General features: G+C 36.4%; 1 protein-coding gene across 1 annotated transcript in view; it reads right to left on the bottom strand.

Annotated features, from left to right (window-relative positions):
- The window catches only part of MLLT3 (MLLT3 super elongation complex subunit), a 153,723-nt gene that overhangs the window by 124,992 nt on the left and 12,359 nt on the right, over positions 1-16,372 (bottom strand). The window contains exon 3 of the mRNA XM_085326246.1: positions 16,132-16,312. Within this exon, the coding sequence (XP_085182372.1) occupies positions 16,132-16,312 (181 nt within the window). The remainder of the gene's footprint in view (positions 1-16,131; positions 16,313-16,372) is intronic.

The raw sequence follows: 16,372 nt of genomic DNA, 5'->3' as shown, positions 1-16,372 counted from the left end.
TTAGTGTTTCCTCCATTTTTAAAGTATCAATGTAAAAGTTGGAAATCCACTAAAGGCATAACCAGATGCCTAAAAGCTATTGAAAGCAAACGATTTTAAAATAATAAATCCGTTACATTAACATATTATTCATTTTTGCATCTAAGACAAATGCCAAAGCTTATTAAAATGTTCAATAATCTCCAATCTCTAAAAGATACCAAAAGATAGAGATAGTTGAGATATTAAAAAAGAAACTAGGCTATGTATTAGCAGGAATGTCATTAGCTGAAAGAACAGAGAGAGTCTTGAGATAAACTTCCTCCTTGAGACAAACTTACTCCTTCACAAAGTAAGGGCTAATCAGAGTCTTTAGAGATTTACACAGGGCAGGTCAGTACACATGGTGCCAAACCTTGCCTGTGTCTTAAGCAAGTCCCATAGCATACAAAAAGTTTCAGACTTAACCACAACTTCCATCAGCTTGTTAGAAAGATATGAACACGCCAACAGACACCAGCACTTCCGAGAATCAGAAATAGATGAGGAACAAACATATCAGATGTACCTAATCTATAAAAACAGCTTGAATGTTAACAGGAGCACTTGGATTGGAAGAACTCGGTTCTGGGTTCTCTGTGCTCAGTGTGCGGCTCTGAACTACTCATTTTTATGTGCCTCAAATTTCCATTTGTAAATTGGAGTAGTGCTGCCCTTCTCCATCATGAACAGGCTCTGTTTTATTACAGGATCAGAGACTTCACAGCTAAAAACAGTTGCCTCAACATTCCTCATGTTGARCAATACTAATGTCTCCATGCTCTTGCAACTACAATTACTTCATTTAGATGAAGTTCCTTTTTAGTTCTTTTCCCAATGACTTACAATCCCACCTCTTTTTAGAAATGCAAGGCATGCTCACAAATTTTCCTTCTCTGTGCTTATGTCACTATCACTTCACATTTCTTTAAAACATAGCTTTTAACTGATAAAAGAAGGTCCTCTAGCACTTGTCACTACTGCAAACAACAGACCAGTAGTTTTCCCAATGACACTTTCAGCACTAGAGTAACTGCACAAACGTATTTTTATATTCACAATACTGAGCACAGACACCTGAAAAGCAAGACAAATGCAAGTAAGTTACTATCATCAGGTGCTTACTGAAGTACTAAAAGGCAGCAGAAAACACCCCAAAATTCCTTTGTGAGAGATCTACTACTTTTTAAGCATCACCAGCATGACGGCTTCTCTGAGCAACTGAGTAAGTATCCTACCAGAATTTCAAAAGTGCATACTTAACTGTTCAGTCATGAATGGCACCTGCAGAGCATTTTGGAGCAAGACTCTCAGAAAATGGAAAACATCATGCAGACATAAACAAAAAAAATGCACAATATTGGTTCAAAACTTTCCAGAACTGAAGCCCATTTGGACTATCCATTCATAGACTCTTACACAGCAGTATGTTTTTTATTCTTCTGCCTTCTCAGTAATTAAGTCCTTTATAACAGATACATTTCAGACCGTGTGATCTTTTACTAAACGAACAGACAAATGTGTAATTTCACAGTACAAGTACAGTATTAACCTTAAAGCAGACAGAGCCCTTGTTAACTTTGCTTCAATAAAAAGCTTCTTTTTTGTTGCTTTGAGAAAACAGTGGAGCAATTTGCATTTATGGCTTAGTTCCTGTTTCCAAAATACCCCTTTAAGGGGTTTTTTTTGTTTGTTTTGTTTTTATGGTAGATAATAAATGGCACCAAATTGTCAAACCACAGATATTTTCTGTGCTACCTATACAAATAGGTCTGATTCCCAGCAAGCCATAAAACAATTACTGCTGAATTCCTTTACTGCTTTGATATCCCAGCTTGCCTGCAGGACTTCAAAGCCAACTTGGGGCAATGCTAAAAAACTAACTTCCAAAAGACAAAGAAGGAAAGATAAAACATTCCAATTCCTGCACAATCCAACAGAAATACACTAAAAATCTTAATGCTGGGATGATAATGTTTGAAGGAAAAGTAATTTGGATTCTCTTCTGTTCAGGGTAGAAATCAGCACACTAGATTACTTCCATTAGTCTTGTGTCACCTTAGTGATTTTTAAAAGTCTTAGTTGACTTTTATAGATAAAACTCACTACTTTCCTTATTCCAATTCAGCTGAACTGTAATTTAACTGCTTGAATACATAAAAGAATAATCAACTTTTTACCTTAAAWCAATGTTTAAAACAAATATGAGAAATAGACATATTACATCAATAATTTAATAATAGACATATTACAGCAACACTACCTCACAAAAGGCAGAGCAATATACAACATAGGGAAAAAAAAAAAAAAAGAGGAAAAAAAACACATTCCACCTGCCTCTGACTCCCCAGTGATTTTTATGTGTTTGGAAGCACATTTTCCTATTTAGGCATTCCTATCTTCCTCATTGTTTGGGTACAAGGCAAATAAAGAGGTGGGAAATAACCAGAAATAACAAAGATAAATGGTGAAACCGGCTAAGTGTGCAGAGGAAACAAACTTACTGATTTCGAGAGAGACAAAACAGTGATTTAAGGGGGTCTACCCCTTACATTTTCTTACTAGAAAAGTAAGACTAACCTTCAATCCATGCTTTTCTTCATCTCCTCTATTCTTCCCCCCCCCCCAATCTTTTGTGGCATTTTTGAAGAAAGAAATATTTATCAGGATTAGTTCTGGTTTTGAATATTTTTTCTGAAATCTACTCTTCTTAACTTTGGTCAGCAGAGAGAAGGAGTTGGGAAAAAAAATGTTAATCACATAGCTGGCCTTGGCTAGAAAGTCTTTTTTATTTACTATGCCCTTAACATGCAGCAAGCTTTTGGGGTCCCACATTAGCTTTCTGAAACCAATTTATTAGAGAAATTGTTTAGAGACCAGTTACTGGAGGTTAATTAAAAGCACAGTAGGCCACATAAAATGTTTGAAATAAAACAACCAACTGGAGAGAGCAGGAGGAGAGAGGAGAAGTGAGTCTCATCTCCAGTGCCTGACTGCATTTCAGTTTTAACAGCTGTTAATTTGCTTTACTATTTTCATACAAAGATGCAGATGCTATTTTCTTTTATTAAATAGTATTCTTTTCAAATGAAGAATGTGCCAGAAATTTTCAGGAGAGTCAGAGTTTAGATTAAATGACTGAAGCTCAAGGCAAACACATTGCATTGAATTCCAAAACCACTTACTGTTCAAGTCAAAAAAACAGTGCTTCTAGAACTATAGTGTATGCCCACATTTCCAAACCACTGAAATAATATGGTAGATAAAAAGGTAAGTCTTAATATTTACATATTAAATGCATCACTAAAAATAGATACCACAAAATAAAAGTTAATTTTGATATCAATCAAGAACCTGTTTTATCTAGACTTCAGGACAGGCTATGAGGAAGAATCTAAACTCAAAGCTTAAAAACATCCAATCATTGATAACATCCCAATTTAGACTATTCATAAAAATAAAAAACAAATCCAAACTTTTAAAGTCTTAAATAAAGAATTTTGATCATTACACTGAAAGCGTTGATCTACAAGTAGATTATTATTATTACAATCCCCGTAAACCCGAAGTTCAGCCATTAGCACAAAAATATCCTCATAGACAAGGAGTAATAGATCAGTGGAACTGAACTTATTCTGTTATAGCAATCAGCAAAATCTGCAGCACCTATTTAATTTCACCTTTAACTGTAGTATCAAAAATTTAAGGAAGTAATCTAATGTAGATTGATCTATAGAAATCAGATTGTTACTATTTATCATTTTCATAGGCTGAAAACTAATGAAAACAAAATCATTCCACAGTCTGACAACATAATTTTTGTAACATGTTAACTTTATTCTCAAGTACACTTGCTGGAGACAGTTTGTTCAGAAAGGATTTTGTAGATGAAAATTAAATTTCTCAGTATGAGACAACTTGACATTTAACAAAAAAGACTGAAATAAACATCAAAATAATTGATGACCACCTTTTCAAGAACAGCCTTTGATTAAGTGCAATGTCAAACAGCCATTTTCAGGTCTCTAAAGTAGAGGCATTTAAATACAGTGGATGTAACACAGCATCTCAGTCTAAACTGTTGGACAGCTACATGATCTGTGCTAAATGCCATTTCATTCCTGTTCTTCTGTATTTGTTTTTCATTTCCTACCCTATCTTCCTTAATAATCCAATTTATAGCCCTCATGTGAAACAGTCAATATTTGGTGTGGGGTTTYGGTTTCGTTTTTTGTTGTTGTTGTTGTTGTTTAAAGTATTGGGGAGGAGGGCATGCGCATGCAGAGTTTCTGCAGTTCACCCTCACATTGAAATTGTTTGGTCACTGCTACAGAACTGCTGTAAATGGATTCACATACAACACTTGTTAACAAGAACCTGCCTGTGTGGGTCCAACTTAAGGAACACAGATCACTGCAGCTTCCCTAGAGTTACCCTAGATTTGCACTGGTGCACTGAAGTAAGACATACTTCACTGCTTGGGTAAATGATCATTGGTCATTTTCAGTATCTTTTTCTTCTGCATTAATGATAGACAATGCAACTCGTGCTTACAGTGCTTTCACCTGCCTTACCATGCACAGCGATAGGACTGTACAGCAGCAGCATGCAGAAGCAAACCAATTTCATTACACTGTTGCTGGGCTACTTTATTTGATTTAGCTTCAAAGACTGGTCTTAGTATATTTACATAAGACTATCAAAGGCAGCCAAAAAACTTGGATGGAGTCATTTTACTGTAATTTACACACAAATATCTTACAGTATTTGTAATAGGCAGCTGTAAGTAGTCCATTTACTAAAAATTATATATCTAAGGAAGCAGTATGGTGAGGATTAGCACTAAAGAACAATGAAAGCCTTATAACAAAGGATATTGGCTAAGTTAATATCAAGGTTTGTTGTAACACTGTTGCCTCCTCACACTTACGGAAAGGGAAAAGAAGAGGTCAAGGCTCAGAAAATACAGAATATATCCAGATGTTCTAGTTGCCTTTTTAAATCAAAAAGGGAGTGCACTGGTCCTCACACTAAGACCAACATCTTTCCTCTCTCTCTCTTTTTTTCTTTTTTTTTTTTTTTTAAGAAAAAATGAAATTTATTAATACAAAGTTTGACTTCACAGTCTGAAGTATCCTTTACTCCTCAAATAAGGACACACAATTGTTTTACTACACTGCTCTCTCTATTAACCTAACTGTTGAGAGTTATGGAGTAGACTATACACTATGATAAAATGCTTTTTATTGAGAAGATATAGTAGCAATATTATGCAAAACTGGGATGACACTTAGCTCAACTGAAAATAGCAAAGAAAGCCTTGTCAAATTTACTGAAGTTACAGCTTTTGTTCAAGAATATTTGCTATGTACAAATGGGATCTTTTAAATATTCCAGAGCCACAAAACAATGTACTTACTCCTTCATCTAAGGTGTTCTTTAAGTAACAGCCAGGCAAAAACGCCTCCAACTTAAGTGCCCAAAATTGTAAAATCTTAACCATATGGGAACTGTATCACAGAAGAAAACAGAACTTTGTAGCTACGAGAGGATAAGTTTAACAGCAGTAGCATCAAAACAGAGATACGGAACTTTTACAGATTACAGGAAAATTCACTAGATCATGAAAATTCACTAGATCAGTAGTTTCTATTTCCTCTGTAGCATACAGGCAAAGAAATTTCTTTTAAGATTGTGTTTTAACTAGAAATAGTTTTAAAATGAAAGAGAAAGCAAACTGCTACAGTTACAAAAGACCCAATATTTTTACTCAAATGGTATGTATATGTTTACCCTGTTCTACTGGAATTACCATATGCTTTTTTCATTCCTTGCCATCATCTGTTATATTGAAATGATGCTTATCTGAAATTTAATCCTTTTTAAATGATCTAAATGAAAGGACAGTTAATTGTACCAGGACAGTTAATTAACTGTACTATCATCCTCTAGTTAGTAGCTAAGTTTAGGGATCAGCTTGCATAATCATTAGACGTGTTCTGTTTCCAAACACATGAACATTCTCCAACACCTCTCTTTCCCATTTCCTCAGAACCCAAAGATTTCATAAATGGATATTCACTGCCAGCACTCTCTCTCTCTTACTTTACCAACTAGTTCTTAAAGAACATGTTGCTACGAAAAAAAAAAAAAAAATCTTTCATGTGCTCCTCCCTGCAGCCCCACACRTGAACAGGAGCTCTGGAGCCAGCGAATTCCCAGGCCACCTACAATGAGACGCAGTCCCCAACCACAGCAACGGCACAAGCAGCAGCAAACATGCACAACATGCACAGATCCCAAACCTTCAACGACTCCAATTTCTAAGTGGACTTCTCATAGCAGACAGCAACTGGTTATGTGTATGGGTCAAAAAGACCAGGTTTTAGATTTGACTCAGAAAAACAAAATTACGCATATTATTTTCCTCTTATCTCCCAAGTAGAAGTTTACTTTTTTACACAAGCAAAACATTGCAATACCAGCTTGAAAATAATACAAGAGCATGCCATTCTTTTAAAAGTGGAAGCTATTCAACTGTATGTGTTTAGGTAGATGTAAAGCAGCATTTTACAGTATTTCTAGCRATGTAACTTTCATTAAAATCTTTCTATAAAAACATAGCTATGAAAGTGATTCCTACTCCATTAATATGGCTCTACAAACCCCATTAACATGATTCTACACATTCTAATATGCATTACATAGTATGTATCTCCTTGCACTAGTATTAAATCATTTTCAGTCACCAAATGTGTCTAGAAATGTGATATGCATACAAATCAGACAAGCAAGAAATCAACCCATCAGGCAGTACCCAAGTTGTCTTTGAATATTATGCAAGACCTCTTCACATTTACAGAGCACAAAGTTTCAAATCCAACCCATCTCCRTCCTACTTTTCAGTAAACTGTTACCAGTACTGTGATGATCTAGAACCAAATATTCTGTAATGATTTTATCAAATGCTTCTGTAAAATATTTGCATGTTTTTTCTTGTACTATATGATTCAAGTAAAGATCTTTTTTTGATAATTATTGGACCCAGCACTGAATCTCAAGAGGAATCCAAATACCATTTACCTATTTGGAATGCTTATTACTCAAAATTTCTCAAGGAACTTTTTTAATTCTCCACCATGAAGTCTGGTCTGAATAACAATGACATTTCTGGACTGTCATCATTTCCCACATGCATGATGGAAAATACCCYATTTACCAGCTTCCAGTCCACAATATCAAGTAGCTCTGTCTCTACTGAATCTGAGGATTATTCCTTTCTGGATCATCTGTCCCTCAAGCTTAGCACAGGAAAGGTAAAATACTGTCTTCTTGCAAGTAGCCCCTGATTTCCCTCACAAGCCCACAAACACAGAACACCTTGTCCTTCTACCCTTCTTCCACAGAGATACACTATGTTTTAACAACTTCTACCCAAACAAGAGCAAAACGATTAAGTGTCTCATTGATTTGGACAGGGTGTTTTTGTAGGAGCTTTGTAATAGCAAGCACGAATAATAAATTTAGATTACTTACTACCAACTGTTCAGTATCCAAACAGTAATCAGCAAAATTAATCTACTTCATATTTCTTGCTTAGTTCTTCATTTTTATATGTAAAACTGATTTTGCACATTTGCAACGATTTGAGAACACAGACATATATCTTCATGTTTACCTGTATGAGTAACACATCATTTAATATATACATATCCCACTGTACACACATATGCTTGTTTGTATAAAGTTATCAACCAAATACTGAAGCCATAAAAATACAATTSATACACATCAACAGCCAAGAACAGGTCTTAATTATATTTGAAAAAAATTACACTCAATCATTTACATGGTATCATGAGAGTTATGATATTAAGGGCCAAAGCACACCATGAATTTTGAAACAAAATTTTTCTAGACCTACCAGATCCCTACAGGGAATGAAGAGAAACAAATCTGAACTCCTCAGAGTCAGTRCAAGATTTCTGCTCAAGATCAATGGCACAATACAGCCCTTGGCTTGCATGATATTGTCCTTGGCTAGCACAATATCATCCTTGGTAACAGCAACAGTTAAGTGTTAATACTTTATGGGAGAATATGGTAACAAGGCTACATATGTTAAATTCTTTGATCAGTATACTCAAGTCTAAGAATCTTGTTCTCTAACATTATTTAAAAAGAACAGCATCTCTAGAAGAAAGACTAATGAGTTTTTAACAAGTTTTCTATTTTGTGATGTTAGTATTTTACGCTGCTTACCACTTAAACCACTTCATTCTAAAATAAATTACCATATAAGGATTTAAGTAAGCATATAAACATTTTACATATCTGTCTCTTCTTCTTCCTCTTTATGTACTAGATAGAGCAGCAAAAAGCCAATGTAAATGCAAAAAAGAGTTTTTGATTAGAAGTCAAATGTTTTATGACAAAATGAGAATGCACAATTTACAGRAAAATGTACAAAGTGTTAGAATTTGATTTTTTTTTTCCATATATGTCTATCAACCACTACCAGAGAGGTGGATACAGAACAATAAAATACAAGCTAAACTCCCTGTCTTTCATATGGTGTAAGTGACCATTGTAAGCATCCTAGCATCCTACCCCCTCACCCAGGGTGGGGCGAGGGGGAACAAAACTGCTGTCAGCCTGCAGCAGCTTACACGTTTATTTCCGGATGTAAAATTTATTCATAAATTTGTGCTCTCCTCACCTATCTCAAGCATTACCAACAGTCTTTATCAGGCTACAGCCAYCATGGTCAGTCTCTTCCAGATTCCACTAAACAAAAGGCAGAACTTCTCTAATACTTCTTCCAAAAACATGAATAAAGATCATACTGTACATCATTGTTACAGTCAGATCCCAAACAGTTCCCCCAAAAAAGAACACTAACAAATTTCCAATATTTTATCACTTACTAATACAGAGAGGAAAGCTTAACAGACATTATTATACTTGAAATGCAGATTATCTAGCTTGTAATAGTGAATATATTGAAAGACTTCATAAGTAGCTCTTACTTTTATAAGGATAAAAACTGTACAAAAGTAAACAGAGTAACAACAATAAACAGCAAATAAACTACCCAGATGTTTTAATTTCCTTAAATGCTAGCAAATTTAACTAGTGATTTTACAATTTTGAGATATCTCTCCCTTACCTTAGAGGAGACAAGGCTTATCTGTCATGCAAAAATCTGGTTTTCTGCATCTTTTTGAGGTTAGTATTGTTCTATGTTTACCCAGTATCATGTGGGTACCCAGATAATCCTGTAACTACATTTTGTTTCCTGTCAGTTAAAATCTGGAAGAATTATAAAATATCAATATTGTATCTTTACAAAGACTTGACCACAACTTTTTGAAACTGGAAATACTGTAATAACAATGAAACAGTATTCAAAGCTAGCCTGATGTGAAATGCATGCTGTATATATTTTCTAATAACCTAGGATCATCAGAGTTATAAAATGAGAACCAGAATTGATCAGTAGTTCTTACAGATATCTGTTTTTCCTTGCACAAATACRCTACAATCTATGAAAATGAAGTTTCAATTAGACATCCCATAAAAGAGAATGAAGATTAAAGACATTGAACAAGGAAACCACACAATAAAAGAAGTCTTAAAATGTAAATTTGTCATACTGTATGACGTAATAGTCTTGTTGTACTGAGGTACTGCCAGACTGTATAGTCACTAAATATCTTAAGCCAGTGTAAGAATTCATTGTCTTCAACTTGATACTAACTTAATTTCAGTTGAATGCAATGCAAGCTTTTTCAGAAAGCCAATCTCTTTGGTAAGCTTTACCAAATATAAGCAATACATTCTAAACAAGAATTATTACACCAATGGAAATGGATCACCAGATGCAGGGCAGGTAAATATTACCCAATCCACAAACTGAGTCCTTACTACACTACACATTTCTAAGTAAAGCATAGGCATTTGATAGTGAACTTAATGTTGTTTAGAAGCCTACCAAAGAAGTGAAATTCATTCTTAGAAACAGATTTTCCTGCTCGAGAAACACCTCACTGTAAAAGCTACCACTATTTTACTAATGATTCACTTAAACACTGATGAAACTTAAATGCACCTCAATGTATTCAGCTTCTTCTCAACCTCTTTGAAAAGTAAACTATGAAATGTCCTTGTAAATTACACAGAGCTGAATCAGAGACCGTACTTGAAAACACACTTGTACTTAAAAAGATTCAGCTTCTGATTAAAGTAGCAGCAATATTTAACCACCAGAGTTTTCTATTAGATAAATTATATTTTTCAATAGATATTAGAACAAGTTGTATCTGGCTGCAGCTGTGACCCACTGACGAGCAAACACATGGCCAATGACAAAACTGTTCTGAAATTGAAACAGCAACATCTGCCCTGAAAGCACATTATCAAACCTGGGACTCTTGAACATTGTAACTAGAAGACTGATGTGAAAAGATTCCCATATACTCAACATGTGTAGTGGGTTAGGCTTATGTAAAATACAAAAAGAGAAAAAACAGAACTGCAATTAAAGTAAACTCTTAAAAGTGTAGCTGAACATTCTACACAAATATCGAGCAGAAAGACAATTGTCAAATTGTTCATTTTGATCATCTGCCTGTACTAGGTAGTACAAAAAGAAAACACAAGTCATACAAGAAATAAGTATCTGATTAGAGGCACCTATCCTGTTCCCACACAATTTATTAAAATTAATGGGGAGTAAAAGTCTTTCATTGTCTTCAAATGGAGCAGGAAAAGACTAATATCCATTTGCATTTAATATTTAAAATTGCCAAAAGAATCACAAAYTAAGAGTAGTGAAAAAGATAATATTGCCTAGAAATGCTCTCTAAAAATGTATGATTCAGTAATGTGCGAACTACCAAAAGCAGCAGGTTCTGCACTGTGGTCACATTAATATAATGGGGCTATGAAAAGAGGGAGAGATTAAGGATCTTCTCCTCCTCCCCCCCCCTTCCCTTTTTCCACAAATAGGCTGAAATCCATTGAAAAGCAAGCTTTAAAGAAGTATTACATAGTAACAAAGGGAAAACTGGTCTGGTTTTTGTAAATGAAGTTCATTTTAAGACACACATCTCCCTTTTTTATTCCACTATATCTTTAATGAATACTTTATGTGAATATTTATGTTCAAAACATAGGTCATTAGAGACAATTGTGAAAGCTCACCTAATGCTACRTATCAAAAGATAATTAAGCTGTCAATGCACAAGAAAAAAAGTTCTACTCTAAATACTCCTTTTGAGCAACATCTCCATGAAGTATCCAGTCTACATCTTGAAATCGTACCAATTTGTCCATCACAAGTTTAGAGTCTGAGACAGTGAACTCAGTTAAGTTTCTGTATGACAAAGTCAAAGGCATAGCAGCAGAACTTGACCAGTATTTTTTCATTTCCAGGCAATATATAGGGAACAAAACAGACATTTTTTTTAATTAAAAATAAGTGGTTCCTTTTAAAATAATTACTAATCTGTGCACTTCTTCAGTGTCTGTCTACACTATATAGTCCCACGACAAGCTAAAAAGCAAACTGAAAAATGCCCCTAATGTAGCTTCCACTTGACAACTATACTACCGCACCCTCAGGGTGGAAGAGCCAAACCGGGTCTCACTGGTACAGCACATGTCACCACATACCATGACTTGTCAGAACCAAAGTCAGCTCACGTGTTTGTGCAGGCTTGCACAGCTACCAGCTCCATAAAGAAGAACACACCCCAAACTGCAGTTTTTCACACCATCCTTCTAGTTCCAAAAGATTATCATCTTGCTGTGGCCCAAAATACCAGGGGCTTTGAAGCAAAGTTCTCTTTAAAGAGTCAGTGAAAACAAGAATCGCAATTTTTAGTGTTTCTTCTTCTTTACTGGACACCCAGAAAATGACTGATCCAGAATGGATTTCTTGACTTTTCTAGTGAGGATTACTCAGAAAGTTTGCCTAGTTGAACTGTGGAAACTAAACTGGAAAAGCCATGGTATGAGTACAGAAAAAAAAAAAAGCGTGTATTAAGAAGTCATTGGTACCTTTTACCTTAAGTCTATTACCACAGAAGTGTATTAGTTAAGTCTGTTTCAAAATATTATGATCCATTAAAGTCTCATTCTACACTAACAGAACAAAAGTAMCCAATATTGAAAATGTAAGTTTTCCAGAAGACCTTAAAAGTTCGGTCTACCCTTTAGCAAGCTATCCTGCAACTCTGTTCCCACCCCTTTGTCCTATCACAATAAAACTTTCTGAATTATAAGGTGTAGTAAACTCTGTTCCCTTTTTAACACCATGGAGCAAAGCAACATCTTCCATTTTTTTAAGTTACAACATTCTAGTGTCCAAATCCTCATTTTCATATCAAGTAAATCATCAGCATTAAAAAGTCCACTTTTTCTGAAGAAAAATTTTGAGTTTGTCCAAAAATGTTATTATTTTAACAGAACCTGAACCCCTGAAGCCACACAAGTACCAACGTTGGTTTTGACCTATATTTTTTGTATTGACTGATAGAAATGTATCAGGAGTTTCCTTATCAAGGTGTAATACTGTAAGGCAAACAGTAAGTTAGACCACTGTTGCAGAGTGCCAACATTCATTAAATAGGAAAGGGAAGAATATTTCTAAATTATGTGCTAGGATGCTATCCAATGACATAATATTAATCAGACAAGAGCAAYAGGTCCCTTTTTGAAAGCAGTCTGATGGTTATGCAGCATAATATAGTACTAACTACAACCTTGTGACAACTCTCTGCGTAGACATGCCTCAAAACACTGCACTTCTACACTCAGCACTACTTCCTTTCCATAAATGGAGAAAGGAAAGCAATGTACACTTTGAAAGAAATCTGGAAACTCTTCTTGTCTTCTGTTAGCCAATTTACTCAGTAACATGAAACAGATGAGAGCTGAGAACTAACAGTAATACTTATTTGTGACTGCATGATACGTAAAGCAATACAACAATGATTTTAAAAAGCGTTTGTCATGCAACCTCTACTTCAAAACAGAGTCTGGGGATGAGTCTACCTTATTCAATCACAAAAGCAGACTTACAGCCCCCCCAGTGGAACTAGGAATGGAAGTCAGACAGCAGGGGCAGGCCATTAAATAGGAACCAGTCACTGACAACAAATGCATGCAGCATGGACAAGGACTGAGTCGTCGTAAGACAAACAGAAGAAATAAAAGCACTGCCAAGTTCAAGATTCTAAGGTGAGACATAATGAAAGACGCAGATTATTTCATTAAGTCAGTGTAGCTTACATACGCTCTGCTGTTAGTCACCGTCACCTTCCCATTGCACTTACATGTACAAACCAAGCTACTCTGTACTCTGGAAACAGAAAACTATTCCTAGTGAGATTTCTACCTTAAAACTGATGGAACTTCTGGATACAGGACCCTCTCTTACCTGCATGACAGCTGTCAGCAGAACAAATACACAGACACACCTTTGCTTGCGAATTCACCAGTCTCTAGTACTACATCCTTAGTACACCCACTGTGTCAGAGGAGATAAGCTAGAGTTGTAGTCAGTATACTGACAAGTTTATCCAGTTGCTCTCACAAACATGAAAAGCAACTGCACTGAAAAACAGTTTTAGAAAAATATAATTTACCTTCCTCCTCCACCTTGAACATTTGAAATGACCAGTCCATAAGTGGTCAACAGAAACACATTATAAGCTAATAAAACCCATGATATCCTATTCATTTATTATTCTCAATTGATTCAAGAGCTCATACTTGGATCATACTTCATACAAATTACCACCTTTTTCTCATGTCTGCAAATATACATTTTAGAGCAGTCACTTACGACACGAACCTGGAGAGATGCAAAGATCACTCACCAAAACATTTAGTGTTACTGTGGTTAGTCATTATAGCGGTACTTTGCTTTGACTAACATTTTATACCCACTTCTACCTGTGAAAACCTAGGCTGGACAACTTATCAAGTACCTCTAACTGGTAAGTTATCTTAGGCCAGCATAATAAAGCATATAACAACTTCAGTGATAGTGAATAGCTAATCATAACCAAGCATATTATTTCTAATAAATGCAACACACAAGATACCACTGTGTAGGCCATCCGTGGTCAAATTAAACTACCAGCACTGATTTATTTACAGAGCTCAGAAAATCTAGAACATTTTTTGAAAWTTTTTAATATTTTTTGTAAGTTAGAAAGATAAACAAAACACTCATGCACAGGCTGTACACTGACATCACAAATTCTTTAAACACTTTTAAACAGAACAAAACATGCTAGATAGTCCAAAGACAAACATCCCCAGAAGCACAATACCGAGCTTCTCTGCGGTGATTTTAGAGGGCTAAAATCATGAGACTCCTTTTCCAACCATTTTTCACTCCTTGATGTATTTTTAGAAAGTTAAGCAAACCCCAGAGTGCAACACTCGTCATAGGAGCTTAGGGCTAACCAATCCCCACTAAACAGGGCATGTTCTCCCACAGTCTGAGTCACACATAATTACAATAGGACAAGTCCTCTCTCAGGCTATATAAGCTGGCATTTTTCACAGTAGTTGTTAAATCATGAAAGAGACACATTCAAATAAAACCCTAAAATAAAAACTTTAAAACAATGGCTTAAATGACTGCATAACTAAACTCAGCAGCTGGACACACAAAGCAGAACACTCCCAGGATCAAACCATACATCTTTCACTTGCAAAAGCCCAAATATATTTCTATTAACAAGCTCCAAACCACACCTAGCAACCATCCCCAAGTCTGGGCTGCAGTTATGTTCCCAGAGGCTGGACAAGGGAGGGGAAAAAGGAAAAAAAAAAAAAGAAAAGAAAAGGAAAAAGAAAAAAGGCATGGAGAATAAAAGCAATATCACAAACACTCACTATGCAAAGAGATTTTCAAAACATTAAATGCACTTTCTGCCATTGATTTCAACATATTATTCCATTCATTGCACATGAACAATACAATCTCACCTATTTAGAGTACTCAGACCTCTTCTCCAAAGTTTCTTTGCCAAATCATTTAGACTGACTCAAAGTCATGTTTTCCTATGTAAGAAATAGAAGAAAGTAGGAAAGACAGGAAGAATCCACAGTGCAATCTGGGCAATTAAATTCTTCAGAAATATGGTAGTATTACATACAAGCAACAGAAAACTACTTGTGCAATACCTAACTTTATACAGATTTAAAAAAATTTTCAGCTGTAAGATGATAAAAGGCAATGAATATCTTATAGGCTAGAAAAGTGTCAATAGTTGAAATATTATTGCAGTTCTCATACTTAATTAAGTAAGACAGCCAAAATATTCCTGAAGACACACACTAATTGATGTAAAGAATTTCACAGTTCAGCATCTTCAAACTCAGAAACATTAAATTCAAGTATGCATGTTTATATCGCAACAGGAAAACTTTTCTATTTCAACACTGAAAATTTTCCTGRGTCTTACTCCTTCAGTGTTCGATTTTTCCCATAGCTAAAAGCAGAACGGACTTATTATGATGTTGTCCTAAGGAACTGCAGGAGTTCTAAATGCCAATAAAGATTACAGATCAGATGAGAGATAACTACTAACCACTGTGTCTACTTGGATAAATAAACCTGCTCTCAAAGAAAGCACCTTTTTTATTTGCACTGTTACTCCTACGAACCCAACTGAAACAACCGGGACACCGAGAGGGTCAGGAATTGGATGTGAAAACAAAAGGCTTCCTAAATCTCCCTCTCCCCAGCTTACACGCGCACACACCTACCACCACCTCCCTTTCTGAGCGCCTCTCTGCATTTMGGCAGCGGTGAACCCCCGGCGATGGTGTAAAACACAAAAACAAAACAGACAGGGAAGTGCTGGAGGGACTCAAAACATAAGCGCCAGAACCCACGGGGAAGTAAAGAAAAAAAGAAGGAAAAAAGGAAAAAAAAGACAGAAGAGACCCACARTCACAGCAAAGAGGCGCCTCGCTCCGACGGCGGCTACACCGGCGGGGGCAGAGGCGGCATCGCGGCGGCTCCGTGGGGCCCCGCGCCCACCCGCAGCGCCGACACGCGTGGCCGCGCCGCCCACGGCGCCGTACCTCGTTTCGGCCTGGGGAAGCTCTCGTGCAAGTGAAAGACGACCTTCTCCACGAAGTGCTGGATGTTGCTGTGCTCGGGCCCCCTGACGAACACCATCCAGTCGTGGGTGAAGCCCTCCACGGTGGGCTTCTTCCTCACCTGGGCGCGGTGCCCCAGCTCCAGCTTCACCTGCACGGCGCACTGCGGGCGAGAGGCCGAGCGCGCCGTGAGCCGGGCGCGGGCGGCAGCGCCCGCCGCCGC

The sequence above is a fragment of the Rhea americana genome, unplaced genomic scaffold (genome assembly GCF_003343005.1).
Source record: "Rhea americana isolate MKP2758 unplaced genomic scaffold, rheAme1 scaffold_129, whole genome shotgun sequence".
In the NCBI taxonomy this organism is placed as follows: domain Eukaryota; kingdom Metazoa; phylum Chordata; class Aves; order Rheiformes; family Rheidae; genus Rhea; species Rhea americana.
The sequence above is the reverse complement of the archived record's forward strand: the minus strand, read 5'-3'. Positions and strand labels throughout refer to the sequence as shown.